Genomic DNA, 17982 nt, shown 5'->3' with positions numbered 1-17982 from the left:
ATCTTGTTATCTTGAACTCAAGAGTTTGACCTACTTTTAAGAAAACATAACCTAGCTATTAAGTATATCTGGAACTATTTTAGCTATGACATTTATATTATGTATATAAATTCTTTATGGCAAGACCTTGTTATAGTTTGGTGTTTGACCTTGACCTGGAAGATTGACTTACTTTTAACAAAAATCTTACCTATATTCAATATTTCGATCCTGAACTATTTAAGATTTAGAGTTTTCATATTTTGTTCATAGATGTCTTGCATATCATACCACGATCTATGACATTGTGACCCTGTTCTTATCCAGAACAGCAAGATCGATCATGTCAATCATATTGGTGTTGAGGCATCTTTGTGTTATGTGAATTCATTTTCAGTTATGTTGTGATCCTTTGGGGGTACGTTGGGGCCATAATATGTGGTCAAAGTTAATAAAGATCGATTGATAAAAAATCTTTTGAAAATCAACAGCTGAACAACACCAGGAGTATGGTGACCCAGGTGAGCGATGTGGCACATAGGTCTCTTGTTTTTATTATAAATACTTTCAAGTACGTAAAATATTGATATTATTGACATTGACCTGTAAGTTAGTTAAACATAAAAGCTGAAAATCACTTCCTTGACCTATTTTTGTTTATGGTAACAATTTCCATATTTGAACGATGGGAAAGGAAAATATAGTCCATGTTGATGAAGGTCAAACTCCAAACTTAAAATAAATCATTGTTTGAATTAGATAAGCATTATTTATTATTCTAAATTCAAATAAAAGGTAAAAGGTAAAAAATAAACCAGAAAACATATTTTCCAACAATTTCAACAATGCCAAAAAGTAGGTCATATAGTTTGTGGAAATATATACAGTGATCCCCCGCTATATTGCCCCCCGTTATAATGCCACCCCCGCATATCGCCAAAAAAGTTCAAAGTCCCGTTTCCCTCGCTATGTAAAACCCCGTTATAACACCATCCTCCGCATACCGCCATCCACCAACCTATTTACAGGTACGATTGGGTCAATTTCCGTTATAATCACCCCCGCTAATTATCGCCAACCAAGGGCAGGAAAATTTCAGTGAGTAGGCTTAAACAATTATCTGCCATTAGGCATCAAGGTATCAAAGTTTGGAGCAGATAATAAGTTACGTAAATTATAATCAACTGAGTTCAGATATGCAGTATTGTTTTTGAAATCTAAGTATGGCGGACACACCTAAGTCTAAGCGTGTTTGACATAAACAAAAACTAGAAATTATTAAATACCCCTACCATTACAAGTCATTTACGACCACTGGACGCCGGGATTATCCAGGCATTCAAAGCATGACGTAGTAGATAAAATTTGTTTGATTTCTTATGACAACTGTACACATACCCCCCTCCCCCGATATAATGCCACCCCTGTTATAATGCCAAAATTGCCGAGATACAAATGCTGGCGTTATAATGGGGGAATCACTGTATATTCACACACTAAAAACTGTTAAATAGATTTAAACAGAATGTGTCTTCATAGTTGCAAATGACAAGCATTGGATTTCAACAGAAATTAAGCAGATTACACTCGGTGAATGTAAATATATACATACGTGTTTTAGTATGTACTGCTAGCCAGATGACATTAGTTATGTAGACACTTTAGAGAGGTAATACTGAAATATATGGGGGCCTTGAAAAAAAATCATATAAGGACTGACTGCATGGGTGATCAATTTGTTAATATTTACAGTACACTTGACTAGATTGAGGGTACTGTAATTGGCTGAGGTTAACAGAATGATTTATAGGACTCATGTTCTTGATTATGACACGACTGCTAGCTTGGTAATTATGTTATATATCCATGTGTTGCTGTACGTAATGCTAGCCTAGTAATTATTATATTATATATCCAGTAATTATTATATTATATATCCATCACTGTACATAATGCTAGCCTAGTAATTATTATATTTTATATCCATCACTGTACGTAATACTAGCCTAGTAATTATTATATATCCATCACTGTACATAATGCTAGCCTAGTAATTATTATATTTTATTATATAGCTAATAAATAGTCTAATATAAAATCTGCGTAAAATCTAGAGAATGTTAGCGTTCAATATCCTGAGAATTTATTGAACGCTAACTTTGCATTGCGTAAATTGTATGCGCTCGAAACATTCCGAGTATGAGCGTACAATATTGACGTTACCGTAACGACGTAAACAAGCCAAAATGGCAGACGACGGTCCTCCGAATCTGACAGAGCCGGTATTTGATATTTACTTAAGCAAAATGTTTTACTGTACATAAATTATGATGTCCCCATTTACAAAATCAGTTTGCTTCATGCATTAATGACGGGTTAAATATTGAACAGTTAAGAAATGCATGCTGTTATTGCACACTGCCAATATTGATGAATTCTCATCTATTTTGGAGTAGTTTGAGTGAAAAGGGATATAATTTAACAACTAAATACTTTAGCTATACAATAAAAGGGTTATTGAACTTATATAGGTGAATACTTGCACTTGTTGGCTGTCAAAATGCACTCGCAAGCTCGTGCATTTTCACAGCCAACTCGTGCCAATATTCACCAATATAAGTTCAATAGCCCTATAATATATCCACGTGTCACTGTACATAATGCTAGCCAAGTAATTATTATATTATATATCCACATGTCACTGTACGTATTGCTTGCCTGGTGATATATACATTGTCACTGTACTTACTACTAGCTAAGTGATTGATTGATCGATTGATTTACGTCATGGTGAGAATTTTTCACTCATATTGAGATGTCACCAGCTGTAGGTGAAGTACCTCAAATTAAGACCTATGCTTAGCACTCAGGGCCGTAGCAATTAGGGTTCTTTATCATGCCAATGCCTGCCACAACACGGAACCTATGTTTTTAAGGTCATATCTTAATGACCCGTGATCTTCACTTCTAAATGCCAAGCGTTTGGCGAAAGAACAATCACTACCTATTTTAACGTGTTACTGCGGGGCTCGAACTCATGACCTCCTTGTTACAAAGCGAATACTCTACCATTGAGCTACCGCGACCTGTAGCTTGCTGATAAATACATGTTTTATAATTGTTTAGTATCTGTATATGTTAGTGGACTATATATATACTCATATGATATTTACATACAGGTAGATATTTGTATAGATTCTTGCGCTGTGCATGCCATAACTTTACTTATGGGTAAGTTTCCTGTATTTTGTAGGCGGCTTAGAAGATTTTGAAGATGAGCACGGAATACGTAGAGAGAACTGAGACCACCACTACTTCTGATGGCAGTGGAATTTCTTTCCAGAGAGGCTACCTTCAATCTCTCAAGTCATATTTAAAAATTGCAGAAATGGTATGTGTCAAATCAACTTTTTATTTTCATACCCCCGAGATCAAAGATCGGGGGGTATATTGTTTTTGTCCTGTCTGTCATTCTGTCTGAAACTTTACCCTTGCTAATAACTTTTGAACAGTAAGAGCTAGAGCTTTGATATTTCACATGAGTATTCCTTGTGACAAGACCTTTCTGTGGGTACCAACATTTTTGACCGTGTGACCTTGACCTTGGAGTTTGACCTACTTTTTGAAAACTTTAACCTTGCTAATAACTTTTGAACAGTGAGTGTTAGAGCTTTGATATTTCACATGAGTATTCCTTGTGACAAGATCTTTCGTGGGTACTAAACCTTTTGACCTTGGCATTTGACCTGCTTTTAAAAAAATTGACATTGTTTGTAACTTCTGAATGGTAAATATTAGAGCTTTCATTTTGTACATGAGCATTTCTTGTGACAAGATCTTTCTACTGGTACCAAGATATTTGTCCTTGTAACCTTGGCCATCTTTGGAATTGGTCATTATCGGGGGCATTTGTATTTCACAAACACATCTTGTATTTTAGCTCTCCTGAGCGGAAAGCTCAAGTATTAAAGCTTTTCTGATCGGGTACCTGTAAAGTGCGAAACGAAACGAAATCTACGGAAACGAAACGAAATCTAACGAAACGAAACCCACCGAAACGAAACAAAACCTACCGAAACGAAACAAAACAGATTGTATGATCAAACTCTTTTAATTATAATAATTGAAAATGGTATCTTAGGCCCCTGTTAAAGTTTACACATATAAATAAAATTCGCCTCCCCTTTGATGTAGGCTTTCGGCTTGACTGATACAAAGTTTTAAGAGTTGGAAAGGGGGGGGGGGGGGGGGGGGGGGTGGGTAAGCACAAAGTACATAAATACCATGTGCAATTAGCTTCAGATCCATAAATTTCAGAACGGAAGGTTACAGTCTCAGAGGTCTGGGGAAACACACTAAACGAGGGATGGGGTCGTCGGCGTTGAATCCGATTTTGGGCATAAATTTATGTTTCAGTATTTTTTGCTCTAAAGACAAATATATGTATACATGTGGATATTGTGTATTTGTATGTAGTATATCAAACGGTGGATTCTGAATATGTCCTCCCGTTCTCTTTGTGATTTCTGCTTAAAATCCCCTTGTTCATAAGCCTTTTCAGTTTACAAAATGCCGACCTCCTCCTAATATTATTGCATTTAAAAAAATCCGTTTTCCGTCCCGTTTTCAATTCCCCGTCTTAGCAACATCCCAAATGTATAGAGTTTTTCCATTATTGAAAGTACTCGCACCTCAGCAGTTAGAGATAAAACAAGAGGTTAAGAGCTCTTCCTGCTTTCAATTTTCTCAGACACCAGCTTCTTCAAACAATGTATCTATGCCCAAAGACGGATCCAACATCAGCGACCCCACCCCTCGTATAGTGTGTTTCCCCAGATCTCTGAGACTGTAACCCTCGGTTCTGAAATGTATGGATCCGAAACTAATTGTACATGGCATTTAATCAACTACGGATATGTACTTTGTGCTTACTCTCCCATTTTCAACTTTTAAAACTTTGTAACAGTCAAGCCGAAAGCCTACATCAAAGGGGAGGCAAATTTTATTTATATGTGGTAACTTTCACAGGGGCCTAAGATACCATTTTTAATTATTATAATTAAAAGAGTTCGGTTATACAATCTGTTTCGTTTCGGTAGGTTTCGTTTCGGTGGGTTTCGTTTCGTTTCGGTAGATTTCGTTTCGTTTCGTTCCGATTTCATTTCACACTTTACAGGTACCCTTTTCTGATCACCTTTTGTCTGGTGTCTGTCTGTCCAGTCATCCGTATGTAAACTTTTAACATTTTGGACTAACAAAGGGTTACTTTCAACCAAACTTGCCGCAAAGCATGCTTGGGTCAAGAGAATTCTATTTAATTCAAATGAAATGTCACACCCTTTTTGAATTGTACACTGTAGTAAATCAAGAATTAGTGAAAAATTTGTGGTATCTTTTAAAAATCTTCTCATGAACCACTAGGCCAATTTCAATTACACTTTGCACAAACCATCTTAGGGTAAAGGGGATTCAAGTTTGTTCAAATAAAGGGTCATGCTCTCCCCCCACCCCCCAGAAAATTTAATCGAGAAAAGACAAAAATATGGTGGGGTAATTTAAAAATCTTCTTAATTAATGGGCCAGGAAAGTTGAAATATACATGAAAGCTTCCTGACAAAAAGTCGATTCATTTTTGTTCAAATCATGGTTCCCAGGGTAGGTTGGGGCCACATTAGGAGATAAATATTTTACATGCGGATATTTAGGAAAAATATTGAAAAATCTTTTTTTCAAGAACAACAGGGCCAAGATTAGTCATATTAATAAGCAAACATCCCCATGTAGTGTGGACTCAAGTTTGTTCAAATTGTGGCCCCTGGAAGTAGGATGAGGCCACAATAGATGATTAAAGTTTACATTGGAATATCTAGGGGAAAATCTTCTCAAGAAAAACAGGGCCATGACAAGTCATATTAATATGCAAGCATCCCTAGATATTGCATATTCAATTTTTTTTTCAAACAAATAGGTTGGGGCCACAATAGGGGGATCAAAGTTTATAGGGAAACATCTCTAAAAATCTTTATCTTAACAACAATAGGGCCATGATTTGTTATACAGTATTAATTTGCAAGCATCTACAAGTAGTTGACATATTCAAGTTTGTTCACATTAGGGGTCCCAGGGGTAGGTTGGAGCCATAGGGAATCAGAGATTTATATTGGAACATACAGGAAATTGATTAAAACAAAGTCTTTCCTAGAGTAGCAGGGCTACACTAAATCATATCAAAATGCAAATGTTCCAAAGCAGTATGGATTCAGGTTTTTTTTTTTTTTTGCTCCATTACTATAGTCAGGGAGCATATTGTTTTTGTCTTGTCTGTCTGTCAGAAACTTTAACCTTGGTCATAACTTTTGAATGGTGAGTGATTTAGGGCTCCTGTACTCTAAATGTATATAATCTCTTGAAGCTTTCATATTTTGTATGTAGATTTCTTATGGCAAGACATTTCATTTCATACCATGATCTTTGACCTTCTGACCTGAACCTTCAGAACAGCAAGGTCACGTTACTCATATTGGTATTGATCGAGGCATCCTCATGATATTTGAAGTAAAGTTCAGTTATGTTGTGACCTTCTGGGTTTAAGATGAGGCCACAGTGTTGAGTGAAAATTTTTCATGGGAATAAAGATTGAAAAAAAAATCTTTTTAAAGTTCACAACAGCGGGACCGAGGTGACTCATGTGAGTGATGTGACCCATGGACCTGTTGTTTAGAGCATAGAGTACTAGTACTTTAAAATTGCAGAAATATATGAGTATGTTTTTCAGCATATATATAGTTATATACCAGTGACAGAGGATGATTGATAGTATGGTAGTAGCGTGGAACAGTACCAAGCTAATGCAAATCAGATTCTTGGATCCGCTCACTCAGTAGGCTATGGGTGGATTTTCTCATATGAGGAAGTGGCATATATAGATTACATTGAAAACATTACCAACTCAAGACTGTACTGAAATTCTAATTCTCTAGCTAATGATATGTATGGATCAATGTCGTGTGAATTTTCCTGTTCCCTGCAAATCTAAGTGAGGTGTGTTTTGCCTGCTTGATTTTTGTTAGATGCACAACCATTTCTTTTCAGATAGAATTTCTTGTGTAGTTTTCTCCATGAAATATTTACACATCATTCACATATAAAACTAAATCTTAAGCGCTTGCATAGACTATAGTGATGACACACCTCTGTATGAATAAGTTAACCATTCATGAAAATCTGGCCTGGAGATTAGAAAACTTTTATCGTACTCATACTCAAACTCAGCCAAGTTTGTTTTGAATACAACTCTGAACAAGCTCCAAGCATACTTGAAAAATCTTGAGCATGTACTCCATTTGAATATGAGAATAATTATACCCTACTCAACAAAGTTGCGGAGGCTATAATGTTTTTGACCCGTCCGTCAATCCCTTTCTTGTCAGTGCAACTTCTCTGAGACTGCTCAACAGAATTTTGTGAAACTTTGCAGTTAATAAGGACACACTGTAAATGTGCATATTCTCAGGAAATTCTGATTCAATAATTTTTCTGGGAGTTATGCCCCTTTTGAACTTCGAATTTTGAGCCCGTCTGTCTTATTCTTGTCAGCACAACTCCTCTGAGACTGCTCAACAGAATTTCGTGAAACTCTTTAGTTAATAAGGACACACTGTGTAGATGTGCATATTCCCAGAATATTCTGATTAAATATTTTTTTGGGAGTTATGCCCCTATTGAACTTAGAATTTCGAGCCCGTCTGTCCTGTTCTTGCAGTAGTGTATACTGTAACATTACCATTCATTATGTGAGGCATTGTCAAGCAATGTTGGAGCGTGGGGTATGTGAGCTTGCTCATTTCTGCTTTCTTTCATTGTATAAAAGTTTTATAACCTTCACTTTTTGGTATAAGTACGATTTAGAGCAGGGAGTTTGAGTATGAAAATGTTCTCAAGAAAGTTTTATAACCTTGGGGCCTTTGCTACATGTACATGTATGTATAATCTTTTTGTCGTAGATTGGTTTAACGTTGCCTGATAGAAACTGGTTTATTTAATAGATGAACAATAAATCATCTCATGCTATGATATCAAGGAAATTTCAAAGTTCGAATCATTTAATCATGCAACATATTGTTATTGTACGTAATCAATTCGCTACCTGCAGCATTTACTACTGTTTACTAAAGCACACTTAATATAAGTTCCTTTACTAATAAACATTTAGAACACATGGCATAATGCTTTTTATGTAAGAAAATGACAGTGAGATTTTCATGATATACAAATAATTTCTTAATCAAGAGTAAATAACATATCATCACTACATGTTGCCTGGGAAGTATAGTGAGACTTATAAGGATTACTTTGTCCTTCATTTTTTGTCTGCCCATCTGCCACAGTCCAGATGTTTTAAATTGTGAGAGATAAAATTGATATTTAGCATGTGTACTTTGTGTGTGAAGATCATTTTAATAAATACTATGATGAATATCTGTTTCTCCATCTGTCTATACATAACTTTGTATGATATCAAAGACCTTATAAGTGCTCATACTTTGCAAACATAATTTGCTTGTGGACTGATTGATGTGCCATATCATTAACCAAAGGTCATTTGATTAAGTTCAAGGTCACTGGGATTTTTTTCTTCCATTTCTAGGCACAACTTAGTAACAAAGAAACATTAGCTAGATGTTCTGTAACAGTTAATTACACTTCACACATTAGCTAGATGTTCTGTAACAGTTACACTTCACACATTAGCTAGATGTTCTGTAACAGTTAATTACACTTCACACATTAGCTAGATGTTCTGTAACAGTTAATTACACTTCACACATTAGCTAGATGTTCTGTAACAGTTAATTACACTTCACACATTAGCTAGATGTTCTGTAACAGTTACACTTCACACATTAGCTAGATGTTCTGTAACAGTTACACTTCACACATTAGCTAGATGTTCTGTAACAGTTAATTACACTTCACACATTAGCTAGATGTTCTGTAACAGTTAATTACACTTCACACATTAGCTAGATGTTCTGTAACAGTTAATTACACTTCACACATTAGCTAGATGTTCTGTAACAGTTAATTACACTTCACACATTAGCTAGATGTTCTGTAACAGTTAATTACACTTCCCACATTAGCTAGATGTTCTGTAACAGTTAATTACACTTCCCACATTAGCTAGATGTTCTGTAACAGTTAATTACACTTCCCACATTAGCTAGATGTTCTGTAACAGTTAATTACACTTCCCACATTAGCTAGATGTTCTGTAACAGTTAATTACACTTCCCACATTAGCTAGATGTTCTGTAACAGTTAATTACACTTCACACATTAGCTAGATGTTCTGTAACAGTTAATTACACTTCACACATTAGCTAGATGTTCTGTAACAGTTACACTTCACACATTAGCTAGATGTTCTGTAACAGTTAATTACACTTCACACATTAGCTAGATGTTCTGTAACAGTTAATTACACTTCACATATTAGCTAGATGTTCTGTAATAGTTAATTACACTTCACACATTAGCTAGATGTTCTGTAACAGTTACACTTCACACATTAGCTAGATGTTCTGTAACAGTTAATTACACTTCACACATTAGCTAGATGTTCTGTAACAGTTAATTACACTTCACACATTAGCTAGATGTTCTGTAACAGTTAATTACACTTCACACATTAGCTAGATGCTCTGTAACAGTTAATTACACTTCAAACATGTTTCACTTGACCTTAGAGCGTCTTGACATTGATCCAAAGTCATTTAAAATTTGGACAAGCACTGCTAGGATTTTTCCATTAGGACAGATCCAGTAAGTATGTGTATATCTTGATTAATGATGCCAGACAGATGACAACCATGTTCCTTTGAACACTCTCATTTTGAAAGGTTTTATGTCACAAATGCTTAAATGCTTTTTCTTCATAAATGCCATTACTTGTTGAGTTACCTAGTAGTGGAGGAGGGTATTTCATGTCCAGAAGGTTGGGGTTTTTTGGGGGGAGGGGGGGGGGGGGGTCTCTTTGATTATACACAAAAATCACAATTTTTCACTAAAAGTAAACACAGTAAAACATAATTCATTATATCCAATGAGTTTACAATATGTAACAAAAATAACAGGGAATAAGAATCACTTCACTGTAAGTGTGAATTCATTATAAGTGTATTCACTGTAACCATGTTTTACTGTATAAGGCTTCCAGTACCAATAGATTATTGAATAATTCAAATTTTCACCCATTATTCCCGTGTGGATACGGGTTAGAATAGGTCCTCGGTACCCCTTGCTTGTCGTAAGAGGCTACTAAATGGGGTGGTCCTTCAGACGAGACCGCAAAAACAGAGGTCCCGTTTCACAGCAGGTTTGGCACAATGAAGATCCCTCCCTGCTCAAATGCCGTAAGCACCGAGCATAGGCCTAAATTTTGCAGCCCTTCACCTGCAATGGTGATGTCTCCATATGAGTGAAAGATTCTCGAGTGGCACGTTAAACAATATTATTCAATCGATCAATCATCCAATTTTCTTCAGTGTGTCATATCTACTAGAGTTATTAACCATTCAGATGGCTGAAGAAATGATAAGTCTGTCATAATGGTTTTTATTTTTTTGTAGGTATTGGACCTAATTGCTTTTATCTGCGCCTCCGTGGACTGGTGGGTTCCTTTGGGACAAGGCTGGGCACAGTTTGTCTTCATATCAGCGCTGATTACCACTCTCATCTTCTTCATATTTCATCTCTTCAATGTTATTTCCAAGCTCCCTGGCCCGTGGATATTCATTGTAAGTATTGGTGATACACTGAGAGGATAAAGAAAAGCATAGGGAAAAATTTAAAGTAGGAAAAAACTCATCAATTAAAAAGTGAATATGAGTGTTTACTTAGTACATAGTTTTATTGATATTGGTAATAAAAATCAATCAGCTCATTTAGATAGGTAGAGTTTCTGCTTCACGGATTTTCAAACAGCCACTTTTTCTGTGAATATTCTCAGATATTATAGGATTAAACTTTCTTTTTGAAGAATTTATCGATGACATTTTACTCACAAAATGAATAAAAGTGAGAAGCACTTGCTGTTAATATTTTTTTCTCAATTAGTTCAGTTAATTTTTATAATATCAAAAAAGTTTTGTTGATAATCGCTTGGTTTGAAAGGGAAAAAATAACATCGCAGGTAATACAACATCACAATGCACAGTTTACATCGGCTGTGTTATATTTCCTGCATTTTTAACATTCATTTTGCAGAGCATGAATATACAAGTAATTTCAAATAGAAAGTAATAAATGCATCTCCAAAGCAGCAGTACTATCATTCTTTGAGGAATAAATTCAGTGATAAACATAAAAACATTTTTACAGTTTTAATACAAGTTAAAACAGATACATGTAAGATGCATATTTATCTATATTATGACCTGCAGCATTTATATAAGGAGGGGAGGGGGGGGGGGGGGGAACTATAGTGCTCATAGCGCCATAGTTAACCTTAAAACCAATACCGATACTTTCAGGAAACATTCCTACTAACATTTGTTAAAACAAATGTAAAAATAAAAAGAATTAATTGGTCATTTATTTCTCAGGGGGTGAAAATATGCCTGCTGTGGTAAATAATTGCCTTTTAAAAATAGCAAAACTGCTCATAAGCAGTCGTGCTTCTACCTCATATGAAAGTAAATGGACATCTTAATGCAAATTATACATTCATTTAACTAAAGCTATAACTTCAATTTGAAATAAAATTTGTATCACTTGATCACTCTTTTTGTATCAATTTTAAACACCATCCGAAACACCTGTACCATCTATTACGGAAAGTCGACAAGAGGGGTTACTATGACAATGATAGTAAATTTTAAAAATTCATAGATTCATTAATTTTCAGTGACCCATGCAATCTCTACCTTAGAATAAGTCATTAACACTTTTAAAAAATAGCAAGTATAAAAATAACTATGTTTTAAGGGAGGTAATGCTCCTTCACATGTTAGTAATGCAGTAACCCTATTCAAAAATGATTACATCAAGAAATACACTTTTTTCATAGCTACTTAACAATGGATATAAAATGGATATTAATTTGTTTCCAACAATAATGATATTAATATATGCAACATTGTACTACAAAATTTGCAAAGACTTAACAAGCACATAACAGATAGAGGGATTCCATTTGTCTTTAGAGAATAATGATTTAAGCCTTTGTGTTTCAAGTTCAGTTGGACATAAAGAGATCATTTTTATTAGAACCCAATTGCATCTGTCCAGTTAAAGATTCCATTTGTCCCATGGGAATAATTATATAAGACAGTGTTTCAAGGAGTTCACTTGGACATGCATAGGTCGTTTTGATTCAATTCAATTTATTCACTCAATCCATGTATAAGATAAGATAAGAGCCAAATTGCATATGTCAATGAATTAATTAATGAGTATATAGTGTAAGAAGGCTGTGGAAAATATTTGTCACTCCTATAGTTATGGGGCTTAAATTAATTCATTTCTTTATACCAACCAAAATTGTTAATGAATTCATACCATGTGAAAGAGAGCTAAATACATGTGATAGAATGAGATATGTTTTGTAATGTAGTTATTTGAACAATTCAAGACATCGATATATTGACGAGTCAGTTGTTGTACCGAGATTGACTCATTTTTGTCCCATGAACACTCATCTGTTTATGATTATGATTAATAAGCATCTGATGGGTGTATATTTTAACTATTCAAGATGATGTATTTTAATTTCCAGGAGTTTGTGTGTATATTTTAACTATTCAAGATGATGTATTTTAATTTCCAGGAGTTTGTGTGTATATTTTAACTATTCAAGACAATGTATTTTAATTTCCAAGAGTTTGTGTGTATATTTTAATTATTCAAGATGATGTATTTTAATTTCCAGGAGTTTGTGTGTATATTTTAACTATTCAAGACGATGTATTTTAATTTCCAGGAGTTTGAATGTATATTTTAATTATTCAAGATGATGTATTTTAATTTCCAGGAGTTTGTGTGTATATTTTAACTATTCAAGATGATGTATTTTAATTTCCAGGAGTTTGTGTGTGTATTTTAACTAGTGAAGACGTATTTTAATTTCCAGGAGTTTGTGTGTATATTTTAACTATTTAAGACGATGTATTTTAATTTCCAGGAGTTTGAATGTATATTTTAACTATTCAAGACGATGTATTTTAATTTCCAGGAGTTTGTGTGTATATTTTAACTATTCAAGACGATGTATTTTAATTTCCAGGAGTTTGTTTGTATATTTTAACTATTGAAGACGATGTATTTTAATTTCCAGGAGTTTGTTTGTATATTTTAACTATTGAAGACGATGTATTTTAATTTCCAGGAGTTTGTATATTTTTACTATTGAAGACGATGTATTTTAATTTCCAGGAGTTTGTGTACTATGTGGTGTACTGTGTGCTGATCTTTATTGCTGCTATTGTCTGCCTGGCAAGAGGAGCTCAGTTTAGCCATGGTGGAATTATTGCAGCTACTGTAAGTAAAATCTATCAAATTATATTTCAGATTGATGGAACCTTCCTAAAAATGCAACTTTTATGTGATTGCTTTAGATGTGCAGGATTTTAGCTTTGGTTATGTTAACAAGTAGGAAAAGGGGTCTTTTCACAGGTTTTTTCAAATTTGTTGAAGATTATGACTTCAGATGCAAGATGTATAAAATGAGAGCTTCAGGGACCACAAATCTCCCCAGATTTTTAGCACAAATACTATATAAAAGTTATTTGTCTTTGTCTGCAACTGATCTTAAAATCAACTCAACTGATCTTAAAATCAACTAAAAGACTTTTATTGAGCACAACTCTCATTGATCTCCAAAGCGTAATGATGTCATCAAACCTACCAGATATCTTCTGTACAAATAGCAATGAAATCAAAGCTGTAGTTTTTGTGTGACCTGCAAAGCATTAGAGGTGAAACGATGCATTGCGATGCGGCCGAATCGCGATGTAGTGGTCTCGATTCGATGTTCGATTTATTCGGGGTCTGTTTCGGTTCGATACGGTTCTAAAATCATAGCACACATTGCTCTTGATAACACAGTTTCTGATTAGCCAATGGAATTGAAAATTGCCCAATCAACATACGAGTAAACTTTGCTATATCAAAATGGACGCAGTCGAGTTGAAAAATGCACCCCCAATGTATAAATCCTGCGTATGGTGATATTTTGGCTTTATGACAAGTGATAAGAGTGTTGCTTTATGTTAAACATTTTTACATTATGTAGAATTTATTTGCAGAGAGCAATAAATACAATGAAACATAAAAAATCTTAGCATTATAAAGAATTTGGTACATGCTATTGTATCGAATCAAAAATCATCGAATCGAGACTAAAGTATCGAAAATCGAATCGAATCGAGAAGGTACTGTATCGTTTCACCCCTACAAAGCATAGCAGATGTCCAATTTCTGTCATGCCGTCTGTTGGATGGACTGGAAGATTCAATATTAAAACACATTCTTAGTTCTGAATTAAAGACTTGAGTGTAGAGTATTGACTGAGGTTTAGAAGTTACTATTTGATGATACTCGGATGTTTTTGTGATATAGAGAATCTTGAACGAGTGCTTATGGCTTATAAAATTAGTTGCTGGTTTTGATATTTCCCAAGCCTTGGCGAGGGAAATATTTAAACCCGACAACAAATTTCATAAATTTCATATGTAATGAGCACGAGTGTAAGATTCTATTTATCACACAACTATCAATAAACGCATATATTAGATACTTTCCATTTCATTTCAAGGTCAGCCAAGCCTCAATACATCGTCTGAAATAAGATCTAAAGATAAACACGTCAACATGATAGCTAAAATGAAATTTTAATTTTAAAATCTTAATATTAGTGATGTCATTATATTATAACAACAAATGAAACTTGAGTATTTATAATAGACTTGAATAACGTTTGTACTAAAACTTGAAAGTTGACAAAGTTGCATCTATGTCAGCATGCACAATTTTGTGTTTTTCACGATGTTATTGTTTGACGTCATATGCTTCGTAACGGTTTGGGGAATTAAACTTGACCTGTCGCTTGAAATTTCTGTTTCCAAGTCAATGCCGCTTATTTTCACTTCATAAAAAACAAATTCCTCCTGGAATAACTTTGGTTATGTACAATAACAGTCGTCAACTTCAAAGGATGTCTTGTTGTTTTGTTTACATGGCGCATGAATACATGATTTGCATAGTTATTAACCTGTGCTACGAGTTCGTATCGTTTTTCCGAACCCATGTGATGATATGTTGTTGTTTTTTTCCTCCATCAGATATTTGGATTGGCTGCTTTTGCTGTGTACTGTGTGGATACCTTCTTCATGTACAGGAACTGGCAAGCATCTAAGTTTCATGCTGGATCAGCATCAGGTGACACCACAGGTGCCACAACCACCACCACCACCCACACCACTTATGAAACCCGTACCCAGTACTAAAATGTCAGGACCACTTCAACATTCCTCAAATGTTACCTATGAAGGATGAAGTATTAGATCTGAAAAGGATTTATTTTGAAGATTGTCTTTATTTGTATAATATCTACCTTGTTTTGTTTCTGTTTTTCTACCATCCAGGTACTGGGTACCATTTTTGTAGTTACAGTTGTAGTTGATCGATAGAGATTAGACAAAGATTTGGTTTTGTAGTAAGAAATTTGATTTGCTATGATAACACTGTATGATTTGGTGTGAGTCTGTACCTTGCAGCAATTTCTGTTGTGATCTGATAGTTCTGTGTACTTTTATTGTGAATGTGCATGATATACTGTAATCATATTTGCTGTTCACACATTATGTAACCACAGTGGGATGCAGGATTAAAAAAAATCAATACTATTTAAAAGCTGTGAAAAATCGATTTATAGTGGATTAGTACATATCAGCAACTGTGTTACCATCAGAATGAGTTATTTTTTATCTCTGAAAAGAATGCTATGTTCAAAATTGTTTCATGTGTATTAATGTATCCTGATGGGGTTTTTCTTGCTAAAAGCAGATACTAATTAAAAACTTTTTCCCTATCATCACCTTGTGAACTGTTGATAAAACTAACAAAAAATAGTGCAGAATGTGCCATGATTTACCATGATAATGTGGGGTTTTTTTCTTCCAAAATCTGTTCAAATAGCAGACTTGCTTCTATTGCTGTCCTTTGATTAAGTGGAGAATGTAATGCTTGGGTAAAACTGTTGCTCCTTTTTTGGAATAGCAAGGGTCAGAATTCCAAATGAACTCTCTTTTGTAAATTTGAGCTACTGTGTAGTACTTCCAAAGCATATTCATATTTTTGTGATGGGGGAATTTTTGCAATGAATATTGTACTGTTTTGATGCTCAGTAATTTTTCTTAAAATTGTCCATAGTTTTAGTAGAAAAATGAAAGATTAATGAATTCATTATCAACTGAGTAATTTAATATGAAATACAGCCCAGAAAATTTAATTTCCCTGCACAAAAATATAATTTTACAATATATATGTATATTTGTTTAGAGTTATATATATATATATATATATATCTGTGTATGTATATATTATATTTATGAATGAATGTTGTTTAATCTTTAATATTGAAATAGTAAATGCCTAGTGTGTATAACTGATTTTAACTTAGAAACTCTCACTATTGCATAATTAACATTTTGTAGGCGGTGTGATGTATTATTGAAAAAATCCAGAATGTGTCAGAGGTCTTTTGGAAATAAGAAAATTTTTGTATAATTATTTACACTAGATTAACTTTATCTAACCTAAATAAAGATTATATATTAAAAAAAAGAATATAAGGGAGGGGAAATGCTGAAAAACAAAATGAAAATAATCCAATTGAAAAATAATTACATTAAAGTTCCATTGTATTCTCTAGATTAAAAATAAAAACAGAAACCATTGAAGCACATATACATGTATCAGCATAATTTAACTTAGAGCAACTGTTATTAAGCAGGTTATGGTGTGTATTTTATTTATCCTTTTAAGGAGTGTATGATCTTAGAATGTTAAATGAATTGAAATAAACCGGTATTAGTTCATTAAATCACAATTTGTTTATTTCTTCCTCCATTAGGCCAGTGTACTTCTTTTCTTGTGTGGCAGTAATATAGGAAGGATACTGTCTGGGCACAATGCACCATACCTTTGTACAACCCGTCTGTGATGGTTTAATATGTGTATTCAAAAGTTTTATTATCATGTCTTATTAGTGTAGATTATTTGCGTTTTCTGCCTATAAAATTATCCATGTAAGTCTGGGGCCTGTTTTACAGAACAACTTACGACAAAGTCACAAGTCTTAACTTGTTAAACGAATGAAGTAAAACTTTTCTGAGGTTTAATTTAAAAAAAGAAGAAGATATTTTGCATGTGGTGTAAATGATCTTACAATAAACTGAAAAATTCCAGTATGTAAAGTTGGTCGTAAGTTCTTTTGTAAAACGCGACCCTAACCTTGAAAAACAGCTGGCTTTTAACTGACCCATGACGTGCTGACAGCCACACTGGCCATACCATGATTGACTCGTCTGATGGGCGTATAAAAATACAGATGAAGTGGGGGGGGGGGATGGGGGGGGGGATTGGGAGAGACTAGTTAGAACTGTCCCATCCTCCCTCCTATAGAGAGCTGCAGCTATACAGCATGAAATGGAAAAGTGTTTATGTGACCGTCGGCAATCTCAATTACAAATACGGCCTTTTAATGTTTTCCCATTACAAAGTTGTGGCTCAAAATGTACAATTGTAATTGGATTGTTATGAAAAGAATAACTATGATGATTGTATAAGAACTGTCTGTTGGATGGAAAACTGTTCACATCTAAAAGAATTTCATCTTTGTTTATGTTTGATATTATTTCTTCCCCAGTAAGATACTATGCTTGTTAGATTTTTATGCAGAAACAATAAACTTTTATACAAATTCTTTAATAAAAACCCCAT

At 34.2% G+C, this 17982-nt stretch overlaps 1 protein-coding gene across 3 annotated transcripts in view; it reads left to right on the top strand.

Moving 5' to 3' along the window:
* LOC125648809 (CKLF-like MARVEL transmembrane domain-containing protein 4) overlaps positions 1-17083 on the top strand; it is a 37978-nt gene extending 20895 nt beyond the window's left edge. For all 3 annotated transcript variants that reach the window (XM_056155692.1, XM_048875803.2, XM_056155689.1), the window contains 4 exons: positions 3233-3370; positions 10611-10778; positions 13414-13518; positions 15321-17083. In XM_056155692.1, coding sequence (XP_056011667.1) covers positions 3254-3370; positions 10611-10778; positions 13414-13518; positions 15321-15485 — 555 coding nt within the window. In that variant the 5' untranslated portion in view covers positions 3233-3253 and the 3' untranslated portion in view covers positions 15486-17083. The remainder of the gene's footprint in view (positions 1-3232; positions 3371-10610; positions 10779-13413; positions 13519-15320) is intronic.
* The last annotated feature ends 899 nt before the right edge of the window (positions 17084-17982 follow it).

The sequence above is a fragment of the Ostrea edulis genome, chromosome 1 (genome assembly GCF_947568905.1).
Source record: "Ostrea edulis chromosome 1, xbOstEdul1.1, whole genome shotgun sequence".
NCBI lineage: Eukaryota > Metazoa > Mollusca > Bivalvia > Ostreida > Ostreidae > Ostrea > Ostrea edulis.
Note: the sequence above shows the minus strand (reverse complement) of the source record. Positions and strands in the feature narration are given on the sequence as shown.